The sequence below is a fragment of the Cervus elaphus genome, chromosome 25 (genome assembly GCF_910594005.1).
Source record: "Cervus elaphus chromosome 25, mCerEla1.1, whole genome shotgun sequence".
Taxonomy (NCBI): domain Eukaryota; kingdom Metazoa; phylum Chordata; class Mammalia; order Artiodactyla; family Cervidae; genus Cervus; species Cervus elaphus.
In genome coordinates this window covers 40362672-40388179 of record NC_057839.1, presented here as the reverse complement: position 1 = coordinate 40388179, position 25508 = coordinate 40362672, and the positions used below count along the sequence as shown (strand labels likewise).

At 39.4% G+C, this 25508-nt stretch overlaps 1 protein-coding gene across 1 annotated transcript in view; it reads left to right on the top strand.

The window, feature by feature from the left end:
- The first annotated feature begins 7643 nt into the window (after positions 1–7643).
- IL7R (interleukin 7 receptor) overlaps positions 7644–25508 on the top strand; it is a 31697-nt gene continuing 13832 nt past the window's right edge. The window contains exons 1-3 of the mRNA XM_043887761.1: positions 7644–7798; positions 12674–12812; positions 24819–24976. Coding sequence (XP_043743696.1) covers positions 7717–7798; positions 12674–12812; positions 24819–24976 — 379 coding nt within the window. The 5' untranslated portion in view covers positions 7644–7716. The remainder of the gene's footprint in view (positions 7799–12673; positions 12813–24818; positions 24977–25508) is intronic.

The following is a 25508-nucleotide window of genomic DNA, read 5'->3' as shown; positions in this document are numbered from 1 at the left end:
CTATTTTTAGTTTTTTATGGAACCTCCATACTGTTCTCCATAGTGGCTGTATCCATTTATATTCCAACCAACCCTGTAAAAGGGTTCCCTTTACTAGAGGGGGATTCTCTTTTCCCTATTTCTAGTCTCTTTTCAATGTCCAAGGTTGTACTTTTCTTCTTCTTGGGACTTTGCAACTTCTTGAAACTTTTTTGGGAGAAAAATCAGACCACCTGCTGTGTTGAAGTAAACTCTTCATTGGACCCATGGGAACAACAGATGGCAGAGCTCTGAGTTATATGGTGTGTGGAAACCCCAGAGGGGAGAGATGAAGGTCTGGCGCTCCCAGTAAGGAGGCTCTAGATAAAGGTGGACACTTTGCATCCCTGGGCCCCATCACTTGCCATCTGATCCCCTCTAGATTCTCCCTCTTGGCCTAGGAATCTGCCATCTTTTCCCATCCTCTCTCCATTCACTTCTCTCCAACATGAATCCTTTTCTAGTCTGAGGGATGGATGGGATGGTATTGTAGATAAGTTGATAATCCTTTCTTTTGTCACCCTGCTTATGCCACTCTTCTCTTTAATTACCTCCAAGTCTCCAGATTTTTGAAATTCAAATGCCTGGAAGATTTTTCTCATCAGCGCTTTCAACTGGCATCTTTCTTCCTCAAGTCAAGTGTTCAGAGTGCCTGGCTCTTACACGAGAAGTGGAGGATGAGAGGAAGAAAAAAAAAGGAAGTAAAACTCATGGGCAGGGGTAGGGAAGGACAGTGATTAATAGTTCCAAAACACCAGCAGACTGGAGCTAGACCCACAGCATACTGGCTCAGCCTCCTCCCCTTCCCTCCCACAAACCCTGTTGGTTCCTAAGTCCTTTATGAAGGACACGCTGCAAATGTGGGCACAAAACACTGCTCACAATGACCTGCATGTTACTTAAAATAGATTCTTTTCTTTTGGGGAAGGCACTCTAAAATGATCAGTGTAGGCAAAATTCAGATTCCTATAAAGAACTGGCGAAACTAAGAGTCCTTTGAGTGAAAGAAAAAACAAGTACAAGATATGCACTGATATAAACTAGTTCCCTGCCTGCCCCTGCTACTTTATTATTCTACATTTAACAGAGAGGAATTCCCTCCCTTCTGCTTCCGGCAGAGAAGAGAGTTTAGCTAAGAAAGCACAGGACTTGAGCAGAGTTGGGGAACAGTTTATGCTGCTTGTAGAGAGGAAGACAGTTGCTTTGGAAATGGCACAGGCAGCATTTACAAAGGAGAAAATGGTGAGAAGCTTCCCCAGGAGCAAGGCTAACCTCCCTCCAGTCATGGGGCTGGAATAAGAAAGGGCTGTCTTCTGCCATCTTCTCCTGAGTAGGGAAGGTAGGACCAGCACACGCACTCAATCCGTGAGTTGCACTCTTGTCCCTACCTCCCTTCACCTGACAAGAAGGAGGGGAAAGAACCAGCCAAGATCCTGCAGGATCTCAGTACACAGAAACCCAAATCAAAAGTCTCAGACATGGCTGCCCAGTCTCTCACAGTCCAGGGTCCCCATGATGACAGGTCAACTACTTCAGTATGGAGTTCCCCTCTGGGTCACTGTGGGGAATTTAAAGTTTTGTATCACTCACACCTTTGAGATTCTAACAAAAGAAAAGACCTTTTACCACTTCAAGTTTTAGGAGATTCATGGAGTACACAGATTTGGAACCTTGGTTTTAGACTTCTGATTCTCTTTGGAGTCTCTCTGGATCCAAAATTGGAAATTAGAGAAAATGGCCCTGATATAAGCCTTAAAGTTTTGTTTCCCTAGAGACCAAGTGCAAGCTCTGCCCTGTCGAGATCTAAGTCCACTCATCTGATAGGTCATTCAGAATCCTTTCATCCCAAGATGGGATGCCTACCCCACATCCCACAGGTGGAGAAAGATACTACTACATGTGTTCTTCCTCCAGCACAATTTTGCAAAACTACCAAGTGTACAGCTCTTGCACAGGCTACTTGTTCTCCCCAAGAGTCATTCTCTTCCTCTTCGTTTTACTAATTGAATCTCCAGTTTTACTCAAGGACATAGTTATCCCTTTGCAGACTACATTTTCCCTTTTCTCTTGAAGCCAAAGATGAAAGTGTGTTGGCCCCTCAGTTGTGTCCGATTCTTTGCGACCCCATGGACTATAGCCCACCAGGCTCCTTTGTCCATGGGATTCTCCAGACAAGAGTACTGGAGTGGGTTGCCATGCCTTCCTCCAGGGAATCTTCCCAACCCAGAGATTGATCCCAGGTCTCCTGCAGCTCTTGTATTGCAGGCAGATTCTTTACCACTAAGCCGCCAGGGACACCCCTTGAAAATTTGGCCTAGGGTCAAATCATCTGGGAACTGTGCTGCCTCTCTGTGGCAATTCCATGAGCAGTGTCAGTCAGGGTTACTTTTCATTTGGACTTTGCCTATTCCACTAGCTGTTCTTGGAGGTGCCAGGATCTAAAAGAATAGGCAGAGCATGGGGATGTAGAACTGAGGGCTCTTGCTAATTCTCCCGGTTGGCTGAGTTTAGAGGCAGGTACGGCCATCAGCACAGCAGTCCTTCCAAAAGTGTTCTGTGGGGTGGTAGGAGCTCTTCCCAAGGCAAAGAAATCTGTCCAAGGTCACAGCCTAGGATAGTGTCAATCCAGATTTTTCTCCAAAACACAGCAGAGGTGCTGTGCCTGAGAGTTGTGAGTAGGAGCATGCCATGGACCATCTCAGGAAGGGCCTGGGAGAGACCAGAGGCTATAGGTAGACCCACAACTTGGCAGCTGCCCATGGAAGCTCTGGAGCCTATAGCCATAGCCAGATAGTGTCCCACTTTCCTGAAGGCTCAACACTCTTGTTCACACTTCTTTTGAAATTTGGGTACCTCCTGCTATCAAAACTATTTCTGACAGAAACATCTTTAGCAGAGTGTGACCAACTGGCACTCCAATATTTCCTTTTTGTTGCTTCCAAAGACAGAGACTAAAGTCTTATAGAGATACAACAGCTCTGGCATGTCATCTCTGCCCAGAAAGAACACAAGCGACAGCAAGGCATGAGGCTGAAGACATGGGGTAAGGAGGAAAGGGAAATGAAAGAAGAGCCACAACAAGGAAAATACTGTGCTCCTGGAAATGAAACTTCACGGTGCTGGGACTCCCCCTTAGAAGCCTAGGGCCTGACTCAGCACACGCTGGTAAATGCTAAAGAGGATTTGCTCAGGACGAGAGCAAAGTGAGACTTCCCCACAGCCATCTTCGCCTACTTGATACACTTTGGGTGTTTTCCTTTCTCTTTTCCCATAGTGCTTGGGGCTCCCCAGTCACCCCACTGAGCTGGCCTGGATGTCTCTTTTCTGGCAGAAGGCAGGGCCCATTGTTGCTTTCTACCTTACGGATAAAATCTAATCATTAATCAAAGAAGGTAAGTGACAGTGAGGGGGGAGGTTAATACAGACCTCAGAGAATGTCTTTTGGGACTTTCTGAGTATTTTTTCAACAACAGATTTTAGCCGGTATATCTCTATAGCAACGTACTATCTATCATTACTATTGTTACTGTTATTTCACTTTGTTGTCCTTTAATATTCAATCTCAAGATGAATGACTTTTACATTTTTCTCATTTGGGACATATTACTAAGTGTTTAAGGGGCTATTTTATAGGCTTCATTTAAAAAAAACTGACTTAGAGAAATACTTTTGGTCTTCAAGCAGTTGTTTCCCAAGGGTATTGAAAGAGGCAATACATTGACGTCTGTCCCACTAACTCTAAAGCTCCTGTAAAAGATGGAAATAAAATTTCTGTTCATAAAAGAAGAGTTGAGATTGTGAAGATTAACAAGAAGTTAAGATCTCAGCCTGAATTTTCCCAGGAGCGTCTTTATCCTTATTAATCAGGGAAGAAGAGAAAGCATGGGATTTCCTAAAGGAACTTGTACGAAGTGAACAGACAACGAACAATCCAAGAGCGCACTCCCCTCCAACTGGAATACAAATTTCAAATCTTGCTAGAAGGTCAACTCTCTGAGCCCTTTAGGACTCTAACCAGTTATACACGAAGGGCATGTAACTTATTACAATGTGAAAATATAAGAAAATCTTATTCGTGTGCTTTGTCAGTTTCACAAAATGGTCTGAACGATCACCAGAAAAGGAAGAAAGGAGAGACAGGATCAACTGATCCTGGGAGTCTTACAAAGTCACTCTATTCTGCTTGTATTTGAGAAAAAAATAAAACACCTTCGCTATGATTCACCACATCATAGGGGACTCAAGAAGCTAGAGGAAGACAACATAAGAAGGAAGAGAAAGGAAGCAATGAGAAGAAATGATGAGAGACGAGAAGGAGAAAATGTCAGCTCCAGTCAAGCTACCCCATCAAAGGACTGCTTGCTCAGATCCTGATTCCATGGTCAGAGGCTCTGGTGCCCTGAGCATCTTTCCGCTTTTGCTGTTCTCATCGCTACTCTTCTCCTACAGCCAATAATGACAAGAAATTCAGTAAATGTCTCTGTTTAGGTGGTAGGTAGAGCAAGGGATTTTCTAAGTTTCTTAGAAACTTAGCTTTTCCAGGTTTCCAAAGGAGCAGTGAGATCTGGGTAAAGAAAGTAGAGAAGGTACCGTTGCTCCCCCAGAATCTCTAGAGGGACAAGTGAAGCCTCTCATTTCTTTGAGCTCCCCACATTTAATATAGGTTTCTCTCTGAGGTCCTTCAGCATCTCCTGCCCCACCCGAAGAGAGTTAAGTATACCCGTGGAAATCCCCTGAGCCAACTAGCACATGCTGTACCAAAATATTGTGTCTTGACTTTGTTCTTTTACATCTTCACAACTAAAGGAAAGAGATACAATCAAAATGATAGTCCACTTGAATGATAAACAAGAGAACTTAAAGAGACACGACCTAATTACTCACCCGTGGAGTGACAGTCTGTGAGCAGTTCACGAGGTCTGTGCTGCTGGATGGCTATGATTTGTGATTTCTCTTTGAACACTTAGTTCATGGAAATTTATAATTGCAGCTTTCTTGAAAGGATGTTCAGCTCAACACGCAAAACACACCAATTTTGTAAATCAGGCTTATGATTGTCTAACTGAGCATTCAAAGAAAAATCAGAAGTGAGAACACAAATTATCATTTGATGCACAAAATTGTCACTGTTTATTTATGCTACTCTTCATGGAAGATGTGTGGAAAATGCCAAAAGAAGGTGTCAGCAGATGGAGGAGTTAGATTGTGTCCCATTCAGCTGGCTTCTTGCTTTGAAATATTCCTTGAATTTGTAGTCCAGTATATGATGTTATGAACAGGGCACCCCATGTCTGACACTGGATCTGCGTCAACTCTGAAGAGGGGCTCCCAGGGACTAGTACAAATGCCCCACCTCTTCTTTTCACCTCTTACGAGATTGTCACAGTACCTGTAATAATGTGCTTAGTTGCTCAGTCTTGTCCGACTCTTTGGGACTCCATGGACTGTAGCCCACCAGGCTCCTCTGAGCATGGGGATTCTCCAGGCAAGAATACTGGAGTGAGATGCCATGCCCTTCTCCAGGGGATCTTCCCAACCCAGGGATCAAACCCAGGTCTCCTGTATTGCAGGCAGATTCTTTACCAACTGAGCCACCAGGGAAACTCACCTGTAACAATAAGACAAGCTAGCCCATGTGGCTTTCAAAGACTGTTTTACACTGGGGCAAGGGATGTTATTCATCTTGGTTACTGTAGCCATTCTTGGGGCTTCCCTGGTGGCTCAGATAGTAAAGAATCCGCCTGCAATGTGGGAGGCCTGGGTTCAATGTCTAGGTTGAGAAGAGCCCCTGGAGGAGGCAATGGCCACTCCAGTATTCTTGCCTGCAAAATCCCATTGACAGAGGAGCCTGGCGGGCTACAGTCCATGGGGGTCTCAAAGAGTCCAATACGACTGAGTGACTAACACTTTCCCACTTTCCCATAGTATTCTTACAGGTCCACAGGACTGATGCTACCCAATAACAGTGAATTGAACAGAATTTTATAAGTCACTGTCCACTCAGCATCTCTGTAATTGTCACCCTATATTCACAGTCTTGCGGATTTTTCTTAAAAAAATGGTGAATCAAGGTAGTGGTGTTTCATGGCCAGAATCCAGGTTAGATTATCCATGACAAGACGTGAGCAAAACTGTGTTGATGACAGAACTGCTATCTACCTATGACTTTGAACACAAATGATGTGGAAGAACATCCAACAATTACTAAGAAGTCATCCAGGCTTGGGCTCCCCCAGTGACTCAGCGGTAAAGAATCTTCCTGCAACATAGGAGTTGTGGGTTCGATCCCTGGGTCAGTCAGGAAGATCCCCTGGAGCAGGGTATGATAACCCTCTCTAGTATTCTTGCCTGGAGAAGTCCATGGACAGAGGAGCCTGGCAGGCTACAGTCCATAGCAAAGAGGTGGATATTGAAGCGACTTAGCATGCATGCAGCCAGGCTTGACAAATATCACTGTTTTAGCCATGAGGCTGTGTTGAGAACAATTTTTATGGACAAGCTAGTTTAAGGAGAGTCTGAATGACCTCTGTCATTTTCTCAGAATTCTGTCCTGTATACGTCGGTACCAGTGTGGCATGCGTGTAACTTATGTTCTTGAAAAGTTGTGTGGCAATCAGATTTTCACAAATGGAAACCTATTTTAAATACACAGAGAAAACTATTTAATCCATTAAACAAAGGGTCGGCAGATTTTTTCTGTAAAAAGCCAGATAGTGAAGATTTTACACACTGTATGATGTACAGTTTCTGCCTCAGTGACTTTACTGTGATGATACGATCACAAAGCAACCATGTTTCAACACAACTTTACTTACAAGACCAAAGTGTATGTTAGTTGCTCAGTCATGTCTAACTCTTTGTGACCCCATGGACTGTAGCCCACCAGGCTCCTCTGTCCATGGAATTCTCCAGGCAAAAATACTGGAGTGGCTTGCCATTCCCTTCTTCAGGTGATCTTTCCAACGCGGGGATTGGACCCAGGTCTCCTGCATAGCAGGCTGATTCTTTACCATCTGAGCCACCAGGGAAGCCCATTACAAAAACAAGTAGTGGGCCAAATTTGGCTCCTAGGCCCTAGCTTGCCAACTTCTACATTAAACAAATAATTCTCAAGTGCCTACTACGGTGGATGAGGCATACGTAACCACCAGGGATACACAAAAAACACAACAGAAAAGTGACTGTGCTTGTGGAACTCTATCATGTATGTTCAGAGATGAGAGGTAGATAATTTAAAATATACCTGCAGTAAATGACTTGATTAAGTGCACAATCTTCCTTTATAGCAACACTCACTCAGACAAGCAATTGATAAACTTTGTCTGTTTAGATTTTTGTCTCATGATTCTTTTAAAGTGGATCTAAGCTAGTTCAAGCCTAGATTTGAATCCACCACCTCCATCTGAAATAAGGCCAGTACATTTGGGGGCAGCCAGGGATGCCAAAGAGGTACCAGCCTCTGAAAGGCTCCATCCCTTCTTTTCCTCTGCTTCTGCTTACAGCAGCAATACTTTTACTCACACTTCCTGTTTCTGGCACTTGCCTTCTTTTCTTCTGTTTAGACTTCCCCCCTACTTCCCCCCTGTGGTTAAACAAGTATAAAGTCCTAAAGCTATAGACTTAAGTTGCTCGTGTTCTCTCTCTCATTCATTCCTACGCATAGGCTCATGCGCTTGCTGTCTCTATTTCTCTCTCAGAATGACACTTCTAAGTACTGCTTTGGGTATGCTTTTCTATTTACTTCAAGCCGTTTCTGGAGAAAGTGGCTATGCAGAGAATGGTGAGTCATTTCTGATTTTTCTTCAGGATTTCAGATGATCCCTAGCATCTATTTCAGTTGCTCAGATCCATAATAGACTGGAGTGGGACACTGGGTTAAATATAAGGGAGTTTGAGGACTTACCACGTACTTAACCCTTTTGCCTGTTCTAACCACCAGGACAGGGGGCCTGGGGCCAACACTGCAAGTGGTCCGTAAAGGCTTAGAATTGTCAAGGGAGGCACTTGACTCTCCCAATGTGAATCTTAAATATTTGTTGATGCCTCTGATCTTACAAAAAGAACACCCATAGAGACACAATGGTTATGCTTGTTAGAGAACCTTCAAGGTAACTTTACCTTGCCAAGAAAAGCAGCTCATTTTGTTTTGCTTTAGCTTTTAAGAGGCTCCAAAAACATCACTTTCAAGATAAAATAATATCCAGAAACAACCACTTTGTCTGCACTTACCTTTGCTGTTTTCTCAACACCTACTCCAGTATCTAGAACATAGTAGACATTTAACAAATATTTGAAAATTTCCTCAAAATACTTTAGTTTTGGTGTGATCATGTGGTATTCTTAGTGAATAATTGAATAGGGGTAAGATCTGAATGAGTTCTCTTTGAAATATATTTAACTGTATCCAGGCCAACAAATTTATCATCATATAACAATTTTCTTTAGTATCCTTAAATACTTAGTACCTAGAGGCAGATGCTGTCTACTTTGTAAACCTATTGTAATTACAACTGAAATTACGCAAAGGTGAAGTGGCCCAGAGGAGCCACCTGGAAACTTGGACCACCAAATTGTTCCTGAAAATTAAGTACTTTCACTTTAAGATTTAAAAAGTATTTGCCTAGTGAAGATATCAAGCACGTCAGCCTAATGACTCAGCTTAGATAGCTTAAGTCATGTAATCACTAAGGATGGAAATCCCTAGCATATTTTCATTAATGGAATTGTCAGAGGGTTGACATTTTTCATAGCGTGACTGTGAATGTGTGGGGGATGATAATTAATTCATGGTAAATGTTGTCTTGTGTCTGTACAGATAGATGCTTGGCAGGTAACACATAAATCTTCCCCTTTGGAATATAATATATCCCTTCTGCTTCACCACTCCCCGCAGTGGTCATTTTATTTTAAAAACAAATTAAGGATTCTAGTTAAAAGCTGAGTTTTCACTTCAACTTTTTAAATTTCAGGGTATTTTTTTAAGAGATCTGTAACCACCCATCCACATGATTACATCAAAATACTTCTCAGTTTGAGGTGTCAGGAATTCAAAATAATCAACTGCTCCTTGTTAAAGATAGGTTAGTTCTCTGATAAGCATAAGAATGATCAAGAAAAGAAGATACTTTTTAAAAATCCAAATTATTTATACTTTTAATCAACTAAGCCCTTCCAGTAGGAAAACTTCTAAACCACATTCTCTTGTCTATAATACATATTTCAAAAATTCTAATTTTTATAGTGAGAATTTTTAAAAACTCACTGTTCATGAGCTCTGTGTAATTTCAAATCTGTAGTCATAATAATACCTTTGACAAAACACTCTTTTTCAAAGGAGCCACCAAAGGTTTCATGTATATCCTTCGAATTAGAATTCTTTTTTTACCTTTTCTTTATTTCTCAAAAAATGTGATAATAGTTTTAGCTAGCCCTTATTGAGTATTTTCTGTGTTCTAAGAAATATCTTTGTATTCAGTGATTCCTCATAATAACACGAATTTAAATATCAGAACCCTGAAGCTTAGAGAGGACCTGATGAAGGATCACAGCTACACAGTGGAACAGCCAGGATTTAAATCCACATCTGTCCAGCTCTGGTGCTGGAGGTCTTAACCACTGTGTATATGACTCTTAACTAAGCTGAGAGCAGATATGACATTCTCTTTGTAAAATGCCATGCAATTTTGCAGGTAATTGAGGGGACTTTTCTTGTTTACAAAGCAACTTTGGCTCAGAGTCAACGAGCTCCAAACCTGTTAAAGAACCAAGGAGCTTTTTCTCAAAACACGGCCATTTTAACTGTATGACCATTATTTTCTTCTCTTTCATGGAAATATCATTAATTTACAATGTGTGCTAGTTCCAAGTATACAGCAAAGTGATTCAGTTATACATATATAGAGAGAGACACACACACATATGTACATATTTTTTTCAGATTCTTTTCCATTATAGATTATTACAAGATATTGAGTATAGTTCCTGGGCTTTACGGTAGGGTTTTATTATTTGCCTATGTTATATATAGTAGTATGCATATGTTAATCCCGAACTCCTAATTTATCTGCCTCCCCCACCTTCCACTGTTCCCTTTGGTAAATTAAGTAAGTTTGTTTACTATGTCTGTGAATCTATTTTTATTTTGTAAATAATTTCATTGGTATCATTTTTTTAGACTCTACATATAAGCAATATCATATGATATTTATTTTTCTCTATCTGGCTTACTTATCTTAGCATGATAGTCTCTAGCTCCATCCATGTTGCTGAAAATGGTATTATTTCATTCTTTTTCATGGCTGAGTAATATTCCAGTGTGTGTGTGGGGGGTGTGTGGGGGGGGGTGTGTGTGTGTGTGTAGTATATATGCTACTGCTGCTAAGTCGCTTCAGTCATGTCTGACTCTGTGTGACCCCATAGACAGAAGCCCACCAGGCTCCCCCGTCCCTGGGATTCTCCAGGCAAGAACACTGGAGTGGGTTACCATTTCCTTCTCCAATATAGTATTAGTATATACAGTATATATAGTAGTATATATATATATACATACAACATGTTCTTTATCAGTTAAACTGTCAATGGACCTTCAGGTTGTTTTCATGTCTTGGCTATTGTAAGTGATCACTGCTGTGTAAGAATAAACAGCAAATTATACAGGAATGCTTTGTTCTGTTGATACCAGAATCTACTAAATTCTGCTCACTCTGGCTTAAGTTGTATGTTAAAGAGTTTTGGAGACAAAGTTGATCCACAAGTGTCTGAATCCAAATAGTAATGTAGGTTCTGTTGTACCAGATTGGTGGACATGCCAGCAATTAGGGGACTGGATCTCACTCTGTAAGATTAAGAGCGAATATATTTTGACATGGAAGCCCCAAATAGTGGGCTGCCCCTCATTATTTAAAACTGCCATTAAAAAGAGGGCCATATCCAGCTGAAATACAGTTCACTTCAGTTACTCAGTCATGTCCAACTCTTTGTGACCCCATGGTCTGCAGCATGCCAGACTCCCCTGTCCATCACCAACTCCTGGAACTTGCTGAAACTCATGTCCTTTAAGTCGGTGATACCATCTAACCATCTCATCCTCTGTCGTCCCCTTCTTCTCCTGCCTTCAGTCTTTCCCAGCATCAGGAGCCTTTGCTGGTGGCAGAACTGTGAGCTTGATGGATTCTAGGTATAGTCAGAAACAGCAGTGCCTGCAGCTCTTACCTTGGTGTGGCTTTTCAAGATTTGTTGCTTTGACTGAACTGACCTTTCTCACAACTGGTTGGTCCACTCACAACCAGCTTTACTAATTCTCCCAAAGAACAACTGGGTTGTTGAAGTAAAGAGCGTTCTGTCTGTAATCCCGCGGCCTTCGGGATACTCAGTTGGGATGTAATTTTCAGTATCTTCTCTCTCCTATTTAAAACCTGTGCTGTGTTGTGTTGTGTTTAGTCGCTCAGTCATGTCCAACTTTTTGTGACCCCATGGACTGTAGCCCGCCAGGCTCCTCTGTCCATGGAGATTCTCTAGGCAAGAATACTGGAGTGGGTTCTTCCCAACCCCTAGAGCTTCAATTTTCTAGTATCAGTGGCCAAAGTAATTTCAGTATCAATAGACCTTGAAGCAGTCTTTCTGCTTCAAGGTCTGTCTGCTTCAAGAGATTGAAGCACTCAATCTCTCCGAGAATGGCTTTGGTTACTCTGGATTTTCTCAGATCCCAGTTGGAGTATCTTTGATGACATATTTTTCTTTATTAAATACTATTAAATATACACACAAAATATATATTTAATCTTAGGGGCCTCAATCCATCTTAAAAAATCAAATGCTATCTCTAAAAGACAGTACTTTCCAAAAGCAATGGCATAAAAATTCTAGTTTCCCACATGCTTCTAGAATTTTGCTCATATTCATAAAACACAATATCTCTAAAGGGAGGATATACAAGCACAGAAGTAGTATCTTTAAGATTCATGGGAAGTTCCACCAGGTCTGAGTCCTGTGATGTAATTTTTTTCTGATCCTGTTTGCCTGTTAGTAGCTTAAGACAAGTGGCCTTAAATATATATTCATACAATGGGAAAAATCAATGGAACTTTTAGGTGGGATACCTGTTTAGGTAAGGGAAAGCTACTGTTTTAAGAAGTGAACTTCTGACTGCAAGATAGCTATCATCTTCATTCATTCATTCAAAAAAATTTCTTGGGAGGCAATAAAGGAAGATTAGTAATAAAGTATAAGACTAGATTAGGTGGCACATGAATAATAGAGTATCTCATTTAAATGTATAAACTAACAAAAGAAATACTCATTATACAAAAGAAAGGATGCATTTAGTGTCTCAGTCTAGATCTCCAATGCTCTTACCCAACAGCAGAGATATTTATAAATCTTTGGAGACTATTTATTAATTGTGATGACTTTTTTCTATTAGAAAAAAATCTGTGTTCATTAAGTTTTATTTGAGTTTTGTCATTTTGTTTGCTTTTATTTTTGTTTTTTTGAAGTCCTGTTTCTTGTCTTTGCCCTTGGGCTTTCCATCTTTAGACAAACAATCAGCACTCCTTCATGTCTGCCATGAAAGTCTGCCATTTCGGCAACATTAGTCCAGATTGCACAAGAGGCACTTATTGGCTTCATTAACATCTATAGGTTTGTTCCTTGCCAGGAGATTTTGACGACGCAGAACTGGATGACTACTCATTCTCGTGCTACAGTCAGCTGGAAGTGGATGGACTCCAGCACTTGCTGACCTGCACGTTTGATGACTCGGACATCAACACCACCAACCTGGAATTTGAAATATGGTGAGGAATGGCACCTTCAATGGGTGCTTATAAACCCTCCGTCTCTCTTTCTTACACTGCACGGCAACAGCTGCAAAGGAGAGTGTGGGGGCTAATTATCAAATGTTAAAATTGAGTAAATTCCAAAAGCTTCCTCAAACTCCTTGTCTTTCACCAAGAGACTCAAGCAAAGAAACACTCAGGAGCTCATCTTTCAGGTCCTCGCTGCTACAGCCAAATGATGGTGTGGGTGTGGGAGGTCCCACATCCCTCCTGACTTCATGGCAGAACTTAAATTCTGATTGTCCTGGTTCACTCCTCCCCTGAAGGCTCTTTGCCCAACATGGAACAAGCTAGTGTCTTCAAGCCACACTCAGGGCGGGTGCCTGGTTTCTGATCCTAACACGAGCACTTAACTGGTTTTTTAACCTAGAGTAAGTTGTGTAACTTATCTGTTCCTTTGTTTCTTCACCAGTTAAATATCACCTCATAGGGAGATGTGAGATTAAATAATTTAATACTTCAATTATTTAATTGGATGACACATCCAGTATGTAATAAGTAATGAAAAAAAGGCATTAAGTCAAAACTCTGTGAATCTAGACCCAACTGCCACCCAGCCAGTTGCCAATACCAGTTTTCTAAAAATCCACAGGAAGAAATTGACTCTGGGTTTCATGGAGCCACTAAGAAAGGTAAAAAGAAAGAGAAAGTCTCTTAGCTGATTTGAAAGTTTAGTAAAGAGCTCAGAGAACTTATCTTCTCCCTCTTCCACAAATCATCTCTTGTTGCCAAGAGTTACTATCTCTGATGACTTGAAAAAAAAATACTCTGTCATGAAATTCTGACTTGTGGCTATTTCCAAATTCATATCAGATGACCTAATTTTAGTTAGTTGTGTAGTAAGGAAAATGAGTCAAAATCTACCAGTAGTAAAAGAGGGCTTCTTATATTCCATAGACAGCCAATCTCCCACAATACTTGGTCTTGACAAGCCCTGAATCCCATGTCATGTTAATTCCCTGCCTCTGTGCATGCAATGTCTCCTGCTAAGGTCTTTGGATAAATATGACCTTGGACTTGAATGCCATAGTGTGTTCTCAGTCTGCCTCTGTCAGTTCACTTCTATCACATGCTTTCCAGGAATAACATACATCTAGAGAAGAAGAACCTACAATGTCCAGAGTCTGTGCAACAAGTAGACTCCACTAAAGCTGCTGAACAACTTATTCAAAAGACGCACATCATTTTTGTGGGCAAAACCCCCTCTGACACAGAGGTCTGCTTTGCCTCTCCAGCCTGCTGGGTGGTAAACGGCAGTGGTTTTAATTGGGGAGGCAGAGGTTGACCTTCTGTCCACTTTCACTCATGACAGTACCTGACCACTTCCTTGGCCACTTGAACAAACTTTCCCGCTTCCTTTCACGAGTCTCTTGATTTCTCCTGTCGTATTTTAACTTGTCCGTAGCCTCCGTTTGGGTTGTTAGGTTGGATTCAGGTATTTCCATTAGAAAGGGATTATTTTAAGACATGTTTTCTGTGTTAAAAAGTAAGTATGAAGCCCTTAGTAGGCTAAGATGCTTCTAGAGGGCAGTCATCTTCACAAAGTTAGCCACACCTTGAGGGGAAGATTTGTGCAACTCCTGGGTTCTGAGCAGCGGTGTAGCTCAAGTTAAGAGTGTGTTAAGTCATTTCAGTCATGTCTGACTCTTTGTGACTCTATGGACTATAGCCTACCAGGCTCCTCCTGGGATTCTCCAGACAAGAATACTGGGGAGGGTTGCCATGCCCTCCTCCAGGGGATCTTCTAGACCCAGGGATTGAACCTGCATCTCTTATGTCTCCTGCATTGGCAGGAGGGTTCTTTACCACTTAGGGCCACCTGGGGTGGGGGGGAGTGCTGTAGCTCAAGTTAAAGCCCCTTAAACAGTGTTGAATTTGTTGCTAAGTTTGGATTTCTTTCCCCCAAAATTGCTTTATGCGAGCTTTTTCTTTTTTTCTGTGAATATAAATTTATAAAAAAAGAAATTGGAAATCACTGAAAACTGAGTTCTGCTGAAGTCTTTACACAGGTGGGATTTTTTATGGAAACCAGATGTTTCCCAGAGGGCTCACCAGGGTCATTTTCCAACAAGCACTTACCACCTGCCTGATCTGGCCGCCAGACTCCCAGGCTTAGAAACCAATAATTTAGGATTCAACATGCAGATCCATCTCTCGGGGATGAACTTGGATTAGCCAAAATCACAGAGGCAAATGACCAGCATGCCAAGTGACAACTTCACATGGATAAATGCAACTCTTATAGTGAACCAAATATTCATCCCGCGCTCAAGTCTTTGAGGGGAGGTGACAGAGAGGGCAGTAGATCGTACCTCATCAATATAAATCCACTCTCACTGGGGGACCTAGAAATTTTTTGTTCACCAGCACCCTGACAGGCTCCCAGGTACTGGCAGTGACAAAGCTGAAGCTCCGGAAACAGGCAGGGAGGTTGTTATCTCAATGATCAATTTAACCAATAACCCAATAACTAGCTCTGTGACCTGAGAATCACATTTAAAGTCTGATCATAACAACCGCTCACACTGAGGTAGAAGGATTAGTGTCTGGCTTATGGTTGGTGCCTGTAAATGATATTTCATTTTGTGTCATGGGATTTTCATTTAAAAATGTGATCCAAAGATTCAGTAAATATAGAAGCAAAACAAAGGAAATCTGTTTGTTGATTTTATTGATAAAACCAGTTATTTGATTCAGATCTCAAAGTGGTTAATTTTCTTTTTTAATTTAGTTGCTAGCCTTTAAAAATCTAGGTATCTCTTTGAAAATCAGATTTGGTAATACTGGGCCCAGACAGCAAAAATTAACTGAACAGAATTCTGATGGCTTCTACAGATGGAGAATTAAATCTCAGTCATGAAGTTAGCCCACTGTTCTCATTTTCATTACCCACGTGGACACCATAGGCATGTAAATTTGGGCCCCTGCTTTTTAGCTGTTTGCATAATTTTCACAGGCAGCTCTCAGAAGGTAATTGTATTTCCTTTATTTCCACATTGGTGGAGGTGCCGCAGTCACTCCCACGTGCCACCTACAGATACCACTTCAAATATGTCATTTTTTTTTTTCATCAATTACCACCAACATCACAGGTTGCATCCAGCCCAGGCTACCTCGTGTTCCTGACTTAACTAGCAATATCTGTCAAGTGTTGTTAATCTAGCCCTTTCTAAACCATACTAACTTTTGAGAAGATTCTGTCTTTTAGGACCAAATGAGGAATAACCTTTGGGGTTTGTTTTTAGTATTTCCATGTAAATACCTGCTTGCACCAACAAGAGAAATGTGTTTATCACACTAAACTACACAAGTTTATAGATTGAGGAAAGTGGCATTGAGGTGAAGAATCCTCTGGTCCCCAGCAGTCTCTATTTTCAGAAAAAAAGGAATTTGTGTAAGTAGCTGAGGGTTGATGTCCTCCACGGGACCAATTTTGCTAGCCTATGGGTCTACTTGGGTACCTGTAGCGATCTTTTCTCCCCACCAAAATACCTTAAAACAGCTCTATCCAACAGAAATATAATATGACCCACAAATGTGGGAGTGATATATGTAATTTAAATTGTCTAGTAGCCATGTTTTAAAAAAATAGGTGAAAATTAATTTTAATAACATCTTATTTAATGCAATATTGCCAAAATATTATCATTTCAACCTACATGAACAAAAAATATGAATAGTATGAACATAAATATTCATGAGGTATTTTAAATATCTACATCTTCAAAATCTGGTATTTCATATTTGGAGCACATCTTAATTTAAACAAGCCATATTTCAAAGATTCAAAATCCACACATGGGGCTGTGGCCATTGTGTTGGGGAGTGTAGTCCCAGAACATTGCTCATCCTCGCAATACACACTTAGCACCAAGTAAGTTGTTTTAATTTAATTAAGCTAATTGAAATTAATTGGATTGACTAGAGTTGAGCCACTCATGGGAGACCCTGAGTTTCCTCTGATCACCTGAAGCCAGGGTCAGGGGCACGAAATGAGGCTGTCTGTTCTAGACCACAGTCGTCTCTTAGTCTCCTATCACGGCTTCCCCTCCACACAGAGCAGGCCCTAGGGCTCAGCCCTTAAAGGGTGCCCAGCCTTGTGAGGCAGCCGTATGGTGATGCTTCATTGTTGTTGCTCATTGCTCACATTTCTTGAAAAGCAAGAATGAATTGAGAATATCATTTTAGATTCTTCTCAAACGTCCAACAGTACTGGAACATTCCTACATGCTAAGGATCTGCAATTGAATATTCCACACACGTCTGCTAGAGAGCTCAGGAATGATCCTGGAAAGGGCTTATATGTGCACATGCAGAGAAACGTGTACACACATCCAGTTTCATCACAGAAAACCAACACACATTCTACATTGCGGGTAGCAAATGACCTTTGGAGAATATACTCTCCATATTTTTTTTTTCCTAAAAAAAATCTGATTAATGAGAAGAATTCTCTTCACAGAAGCCAACCATTTTCTACCACAATCCTCACTTCCAATTTGACCCAGTTTACTTCTTTTTAGGACTCTGTGGCTGGATTTAAATGGTATGTAGGGAAAACAAACTGGTAACCATGGTTATCACAAGAGATGTGAATCAAACTGGGGGTTGAAGGAAAGAAGAGAAATGAGTAATTTTCCTTTTACTGTGCATTGTTTATTTTTACAGTGAGAATACATACTTTGCTTTACTTCTTTAATTTTTGTGTCATTTGTTAATTTCATTTTACTTTCTTTTTTGATTACAGTTCATTTGGGGGGTAAAGTTTACCTATGGTAAAATGTAAAAATACTAAATGAGTTTTGAGAAACATATATGACATGTTGCCATCACCTCAGTTGAGATGCAGAAAATTCCTTTCACCCTGGAAGGATGCATCATGTCCCCTTTCAATCTCTCATCTCCTGTGAGAAATCAGTTTTGAATTCTGTCACCCTTTGGTTTTGCTGGTTTCTGATAGTTCTTATAAATGAAATAATATACTGCTCCCTCTTTTCTGTCTGACTTCTTTCACACAACAAAATGTTTTTGAGATTTATCCATGTTTATGCTTATCTCATAGCTCAGTTTTCCACTTGCTTGAGTATTCCACTGTTCAAATATACCATAGATTTTTTTTTAAGAACTTTTACTCTTGTCCTCATCCATCTTTATAAATTATTGATCAAAGTTAGATGGTGAGATCTTATTTCTTTACCTAAATATACAAGTTAAGCAAATATCTCTCTATAAATAGCAGGGAGGACGGGTTGAGGAGAGGGATAGTTAGGAAGTTTGGGATTGATGTACACACTGCTATATTTTAAAAGGATAACCAACAAGGACCTACTGTATGGCACAGGGAACTCTGTTCAATATTATTTAAAAACTTAAGTGGGAAAGAATTTGAAAAAGAATAGATACATGTATGTTGTTGTGGTTTTTGTTATTGTTGTTTAGTTTCTAAATCCTGTCTGACTCCGAGACGCCTCTGTCCATGAGATTTCCCAGGCAAGAATACTAGAGTGGGTTGCAATGACTTCCTCCAGAGGATCATCCTGACCCAGTAATGGAACCTGTGTCTCTTACATTGACAGGCGGATTCTTTACTGCTGAGCCACTGGAAAGCCCTAGATACATGTATGTGTATAACCAAATCACTTCATTGTACACCTGAAGCCAACACAACATTGTTAATCAGCTGTACTCCAACAAATATATCAAAAATTTTTAATCCTTTTGTTTTTAATGGACATCTGAGCTTTCTCAAGTTTGAGATTATTCTTTTTTAAAGTTATCATTGACATTCTTTCACAAATCAGTTTAATATAAATTTTCACTTCTTTAAAGTAAAAATCTTGGAGTGGAATTACTGTATCACTGGGGTAGGTGTGTTTTTACCTTTATAAGAAACTGCCCAACAAGTTTTCCAAAGTGGTCATATCACTGTACTCTTCTGCTCTCAATGTATGAGAACTGCACATCCTTCCCAATACTTGACATTGAAATAGTATCTCATGATTTTATTTACATTTTGCAAGACAAATAATGTTGACCACCTTTTCATGTACTGTTGGCCATTTGTATGTATTCTTTTGGCAAATAGCTGTTAGATTTTTTTCTTTTTTCATTGAATTATTTGTCCCTTGGGTGTGAGTTCTTCATATGCTCTATATACAATTATGATCTTAGATATATGTACTACAACTATTTCCTGCTATTTCAGTTTACTAATGAATTGCTATCAATGAATCTGCTATTGTCATTTCATTAATGGCATATTTTAATAAGCAAAAGATTTTCATTTGATGCAGCCCAATTTGTTTTATTTTTCTTTTTTATATTTAGTGTTTTTGTGTCATATTTGTGTCTACCCTCAAAGTTAGGAAGATATTTTCTCATGTTTTCTTCTAAACAGTTCACAGTTTTAGTCTTTATATTTAGAATTATACTCCATACCCAATTAATTTTTGTGAAATTGAGGTTCATATTTTCCACATTGTTCCAGGACTATTTGCTGAAGAAATTTGTTTCCACTGAATTCATTGGGTGCATGTATTTAAAATCAATAAGCTTTATATGTATGAGTCTATTTCAGAACATTATATTATCCATTGATCAATATTTCTATCCTTGTGACAGTGCTAAGCTGTCTTGATGGTCATAATCTTATAGTAAGTTTGAAATCAAGTCTCTGAGTACTTCATCTTTGTTCTACTTTTTTTCAGTGTTGTTTGGCTATTCTGAGTTCTTTGTGTTCTCTTTAGATTTCCTTTAATAGATCTCAGGAATGTTTTGTAATTTCCTTTGGAAAGGCCTTAAACATCCTTTGTTAATTTTATTTCTAAGCATTTTATGTTTTATTGCTATCATAAGTGGAGCTGTTATTTTTTAAATTATTTTCCAATTTTTGGACACTAGTCTATAGAAATAAGATTGACTTTTGTAAACTGACCTTAATGAAATCACTATATTAGTTCCTGTAATTGTGTTGGAATATCCTTATAGTTTTCCATGTGAACAAACATGTCTGAAAATAATCAAAATTTCATTTTCTTTCTTTGCAAACTAATGATTTTTATTTGTTTCTCTTGGCTTGTGCACTGGTTAGAACCTCCAGTATACTGTTGAATAAAAGTGGGGAAAATAGATATTCCTGCTTTGTCCTTATCTTAGGAGAAAACTGTTAACTAGTTCACCACCAAGCATGTTCTTAACCATAGACTTTTCGTTAAGTACCCCTTATCAGGTTGAGGTGTCTACTGAGATTTTAGTTGTAAATGGATGTTGAATTTTGTCATATGCTTTTTCCACATCTATTGAGATGATCAGATTATCCATGTTTTTTATTTTGTTCATGTGGTGAATCATATTGATTGATCTTTGATTGTTGACCCTACCTTGATTTCCTGCAGTGCATCCTACTTTATCGTTATGTGTTAGCATCAATATATTAACATTTAATTGAGGAATATTAATTTATAACTTTCTTTTCTGTAATATCTTTGCCAGCTTTTGGTACCAGACTTGAGCTAACTTCATAAAACAAGTTGGGAAAGGTTCATTTCTCCTTAATTTTCTGAGAGAATTTGTGTAAGATTGGCACTGATGATAGAATTCACCAGTTTTATCTGGACATAAAATTTTCTTTATAGGAAAACTTATTAGTAATCAATTTAACTTCTTTGAAAGAAATGGAACTATTGAAACATTCTATGCCTGCCTTACTTACACATCTGGGCACTATTTCTTTTTATATTAAGTGTTGCAATATTCAACCATTTCCTATCAGAGTTTAGAGTTAATGTACTATTTCATGAAAAACGTAAGGAACTTGGAACAATACAATTGTACTTAGCACATTCTAGCCTCTGTACTACTGTCATATATTTCATATCTATGCATATCACTAATTCCACAATAATATTACATTATTTGTTTTAAAAAATCCTTTTCTTTTTTCTGGTCACACTGTGTGGCAAGCAGGATCTTAGTTCCCTGACCAGGAATTGAACCTGCCCCTCTGGCATTGGGAGCACAGAGTATTAACCACTGGACTGCCAAGGAAGTCCTGAACAATCTTTATCTCTAAAGAATTTATGAAAGAAAATATGTGGTGTTTTTGATATTTATTATGGTACACCTAATTGCTTCCTGTAGATCTGAAATTATACCTATATTATTGCCCTTTGGTCTAAAGAACTTCCTAAAACAAATTATGTAAATTTTTATATAGCTAAAAATATCCTTATTTTGCCTTCATTATTGAAGAATATGTTATACTATAAGGATTCAAAGCAGACAATTTTTCCCCTTCCAGAGTCTTAAATATATTATTCCAGTGTCTTCTGGGTCACATAATTTCTGATGAGAAGTGATCTACTTCTCTGCATGCTTTCAAGATTTATTTGCCTTTGCTTTTCAGCCATTTGACCATGATGTACCTAGGTATGGTTTCCTTTGTACTTATTCTGCTTGAATTGGCTGAGTTTTTTAAGCCCAGAAGTTGATATGCTTTCTGACATATTGGAAATTTGAGAATATTATTTCTTTAAGTATTTTTCAGCCAAATTCTTTCTCTCTTTTGTTCTGAAACTCTAATTGCATATTTATTTGTCCCCTTGATATTGTCCCACAGGTCAACAAGACTTTGTTTCTGTTGTTTCAGACTGAAAAATTTCTATTGATCTGTCTTAACTTCACCAACCTTTGCTTCTGCCATCTTCAATCTGCTATTAAGGCCATCCTTTAAAACTTTACATTTATACTTGTCAGTTATAGTATTTTCATTTTGTTCTCTTTTCTAGTTTCCACTTCTCCACTAAAGTTATAAATTTGTTTAATAATTATGATAGCATTTTTTGTTTAGCCCTTAAACATATTTACAAAAGCTGCTGAAAAGTTCTTTTCTGCTGGTTCCGATATCCAAGTCATCTTAGGGTCAATTTCCATTGACTGCTTTTTGACTTGACTATGTGTCATGTTTTTCTTTTTCTGCTCTTTTGCAACAGCTTTTGAATGTAGGAAGGGTGCTTTTGAAAATAGGGTGGTTTATTTATTTGCTGGGTTTTGATAACTTCCTCTGCTGCTGCTGCTAAGTCACTTCAGTCGTGTCTGACTCTGTGCGACCCCATATACGGCAGCCCACCAGGCTCCTCTGTCCTGGGGATTTTCCAGGTAAGAACCAGGGAGTGGGTTGCCATTTCTTCAATGCATGAAAGTGAAAAGTGAAAGTCAAGTCGCTCAGTCGTGTCCGACTCTTCGCGACCCCATGGACTGCAGCCTACCAGGCTCCTCCTTCCATGGGATTTTCCAGGCAAGAGTACTGGAATGGGTTGCCATTTCCTTTTCCAATGCATGAAAGTGAAAAGTGAAAGTGAAGTCGCTCAGTCGTGTCCGACTCTTCGTGACCCCATGGACCACAGCCTACTAGGCTCCTCCTTCCATGGTATTTTCCAGGCAAGAGTACTGGAGTAGGTTGCCATTGCCTTCTCCCTAATTTCCTCTGGCAAGCATTAATTTTAACTCTGTTACTCAGTTAACTTAGCTGGATTAATCTCCAAATTTTTCTTTTCGGGCAGCGCCAAAAATATGTTTAGTTCTTTCTAGAACTATCTAGCTATTTTCACAGTTTCCTTGGAGCTTCCTCCACATTAGCATAATTAAGGGGACATATAATAATTTAAGCAGAGTTTATGTATAGACCCGGTGTCTTCTATCTCTAAAGCTTCCTCATTTCTAGGCTTTTCCCCCTTAAAAATACCCAGCCATTTTGGCCAAATGAAATTTTGTCCTCTAACTTAAGACAGTAAAACTGTGGCCTTCTATTAGATTCTAAATGCCCACCACAAAGTAGCCTTAGATAAAACAAAACAAACAACATAGAAAGAAAGATCTAATTCACCCTTTTCTAAAGAATTAAATTCCCTTTAGTTTCTGCCTACTTTTGATTATTCTCCAATAGTATTTAAAGAGTATTTTCAAAAATACCTTGTTCAAAGTTTATTGTAGTTTTTTGTCGAGGGTTAGTGTGATATAAGCTATTCTGGAACTAAAAACATACTTAAAAAAAAAAACTTTTTGTGTTGAGATCTAGCTGATTAATAAACAATGATAGCTTCAGGTGAACGGCAAATGGACTCAGTCTTACATACATATGTATTCATTTTCTCCAAACTCCACTCCCATCCAGGCTGCCACATAGCATTGAGCAGAGTTCCACATGCTATACTGTAAGTCCTTGTTGGTTATCTGTTTTTAATACAGCAGGGTATACATGTAGGCTTCCCTGATGGCTCAGTAGTAAAGAATTTGCCTGCAGTGTAGGAGACACAGGAGATGTGGGTTCCATCCCTGGAGGAATTTTTTGAAAGAGTACAATTTGGAGCTTTCGATGGAGTTGCATTGTAGGCAACATTCTCTTTTCTTGCATTTCCTGAAAGTCTGATCTTTTAGGGAATAGGAGGTCACAGAAGTGACAGAATTCAGTTCCTAGAGCATTTAATCCAAGAAGTGTGGGGAGAAGGGTTGATTTAACAATCTGTTGATTAATTAAAAGTGGAACTCAGCCAAAATTACCCATAAAAATTCCAAAATTACCTACTAAGTGTATTTTTTTTAATATTTACTTATATGAGGGGTAGGTGGGGGGCAGGGGTTGTTTTTCCCTGGTGGATCAGACAGTAAAGATTCTGCCTGCAATGTGGGAGACCTGGGTTCAATCCCTGGGTTGAGAAGATTCCCGGGAGGAGGAAATGGCAACCCACTCCAGTATTCTTGCCTGGAGAATCCCACGGACAGAGGAGCCTGGCGGGCTACAGTCTATGGTGTTGCAAAGTGTCGGACATGACTGAGCGATTTACACACACACATTTTACTTTATGACTGTGCTGGGTCTTAGTTGTGATGTGCAGCCTCAGTAGTTTTGGCACGTGGGTCCAGCTGCCCCAAGGCATGTGGGAGCCTATTACTAATTCCTCAAACAGGGACTGAATCTGCATCCCCAGCATTGGAAGAAACTCTTAACCACTGGACCATCAGGGAAATCCTGTAGTGTATGTGTTTTTTTGTATATAATCCTTTAGATTAATTTAAACTTTTTTGTCAATATTTCTTTATAGGCTTTTTTTTTCAATATATTTCTGCAGAACATCAAAAAATAAAAAGAAAGAAATTAGCTTCCCACTTTAAAAAAGTATTTATCTTCTAATAATCAAGTCTAAAAGTTAAGAATATTTCATTATTTTCATGCACGTGTTTGACTTTTTCAGGTTCACTTACATCTAGAGCTTGAGTAAATCAGCACATTAGAATGGCAGCAAAAAGCTATTTTATTTTAATTTTCTCTCTCAAACAACATATTAAAAAGCAGAGACATTATTTTGCCAACAAAGGTCCATGTTGTCAAGGCTATGGTTTTTCCAGTAGTCATGTATGGCTGCGAGAGTTGGACTATAAAGAAAGCTGAGCACAGAAGAATTGATGCTTTTGAACTGTGGTGTTGGAGAAGACTATTGAGAGCCCCTTGGACTGCAAGGAGATCCAACCAGTCCATCCTAAAGGAGATCAGTCCTGGGTGTTCATTGGAAGGACTGATGCTGAAGCTGAAACTCCAATACTTTGGCCACCTGATGCGAAGAACTGACTCATTTGAAAAGACCCGGATGCTGGGAAAGATTGAAGGCAGGAAGAGAAGGGGATGACAGAGGATGAGGGGGTTGAATGGCATCATAGACTCAACGGACATGAGTTTGAGTAAACTCCGGGAGTTGGTGATAGACAAGAAGGACTGGCATGCTGCAGCCCATGGGGTCACAAAGAGTTGGACACGACTGAGCGACTGAACTGAACAGAGCTGAACTCTCGAATGTGGATCTACTCTATGGACAAATTTAAAGCCACACAACTGAAATGTAGATGTGACGCTATTCCACTCTATACAATAATACTTGAATTAAGACAAATTCCTTTTTTTTTTTTTTATAGTGGGGCGCTTTTGGATGTCGATTGCCTGAATTTTAATAAACTGCAAGAGAGGTATTTCCTCAAGACAAAGAAATTCTTACTGATTGGAGACAGTAAAATATGCGTGAAGCTTGAAAAAAAGAACATGACTTGCAGAAAAATGAACATAGTCAAGATAGGTAAGAAGTTGTATATGGGGATATGTTGTCATTTTTCTGATTTTGGAAGACAGATATCTGTGTCTAAAGTTTTGGGATGTTAAAAGTGGACAAATCATGAGAACTGTTTACAATAGAAAAGATCAAATTCTCTAAGGCACATAAATTTTTAAGAGAAATGAAAGTTTGAAGCTGATGTTATTAATTCTTACTGTGAGAGAACTTTGAGGGTCTTCAAATTCAGCTATGAAAGAAGGTGACTGGCACTTACAGCCTGCAGGAAGCGTTCATCTGTTTGAAGTGTCTAGCTGGAACTGGGCCTCCAGTACTTTACCTACTCACATCCTTTCCTACCTCACTTTACCTTTTCCTGAATTCCTTATAATCTTCTCCCATAAGCCTACTATATTCTGAATGTGTTTAACTAAATTACCAAGTTTTTTTTAAGTAAATATACCTTTTTAAAAAAAAAAACTTTTTATTTCTCATTGGAGTATTGCTGATTAGCAATGTTGTGATAGTTTCTGGTGAACAGTGAAGGGATTCAGCCATA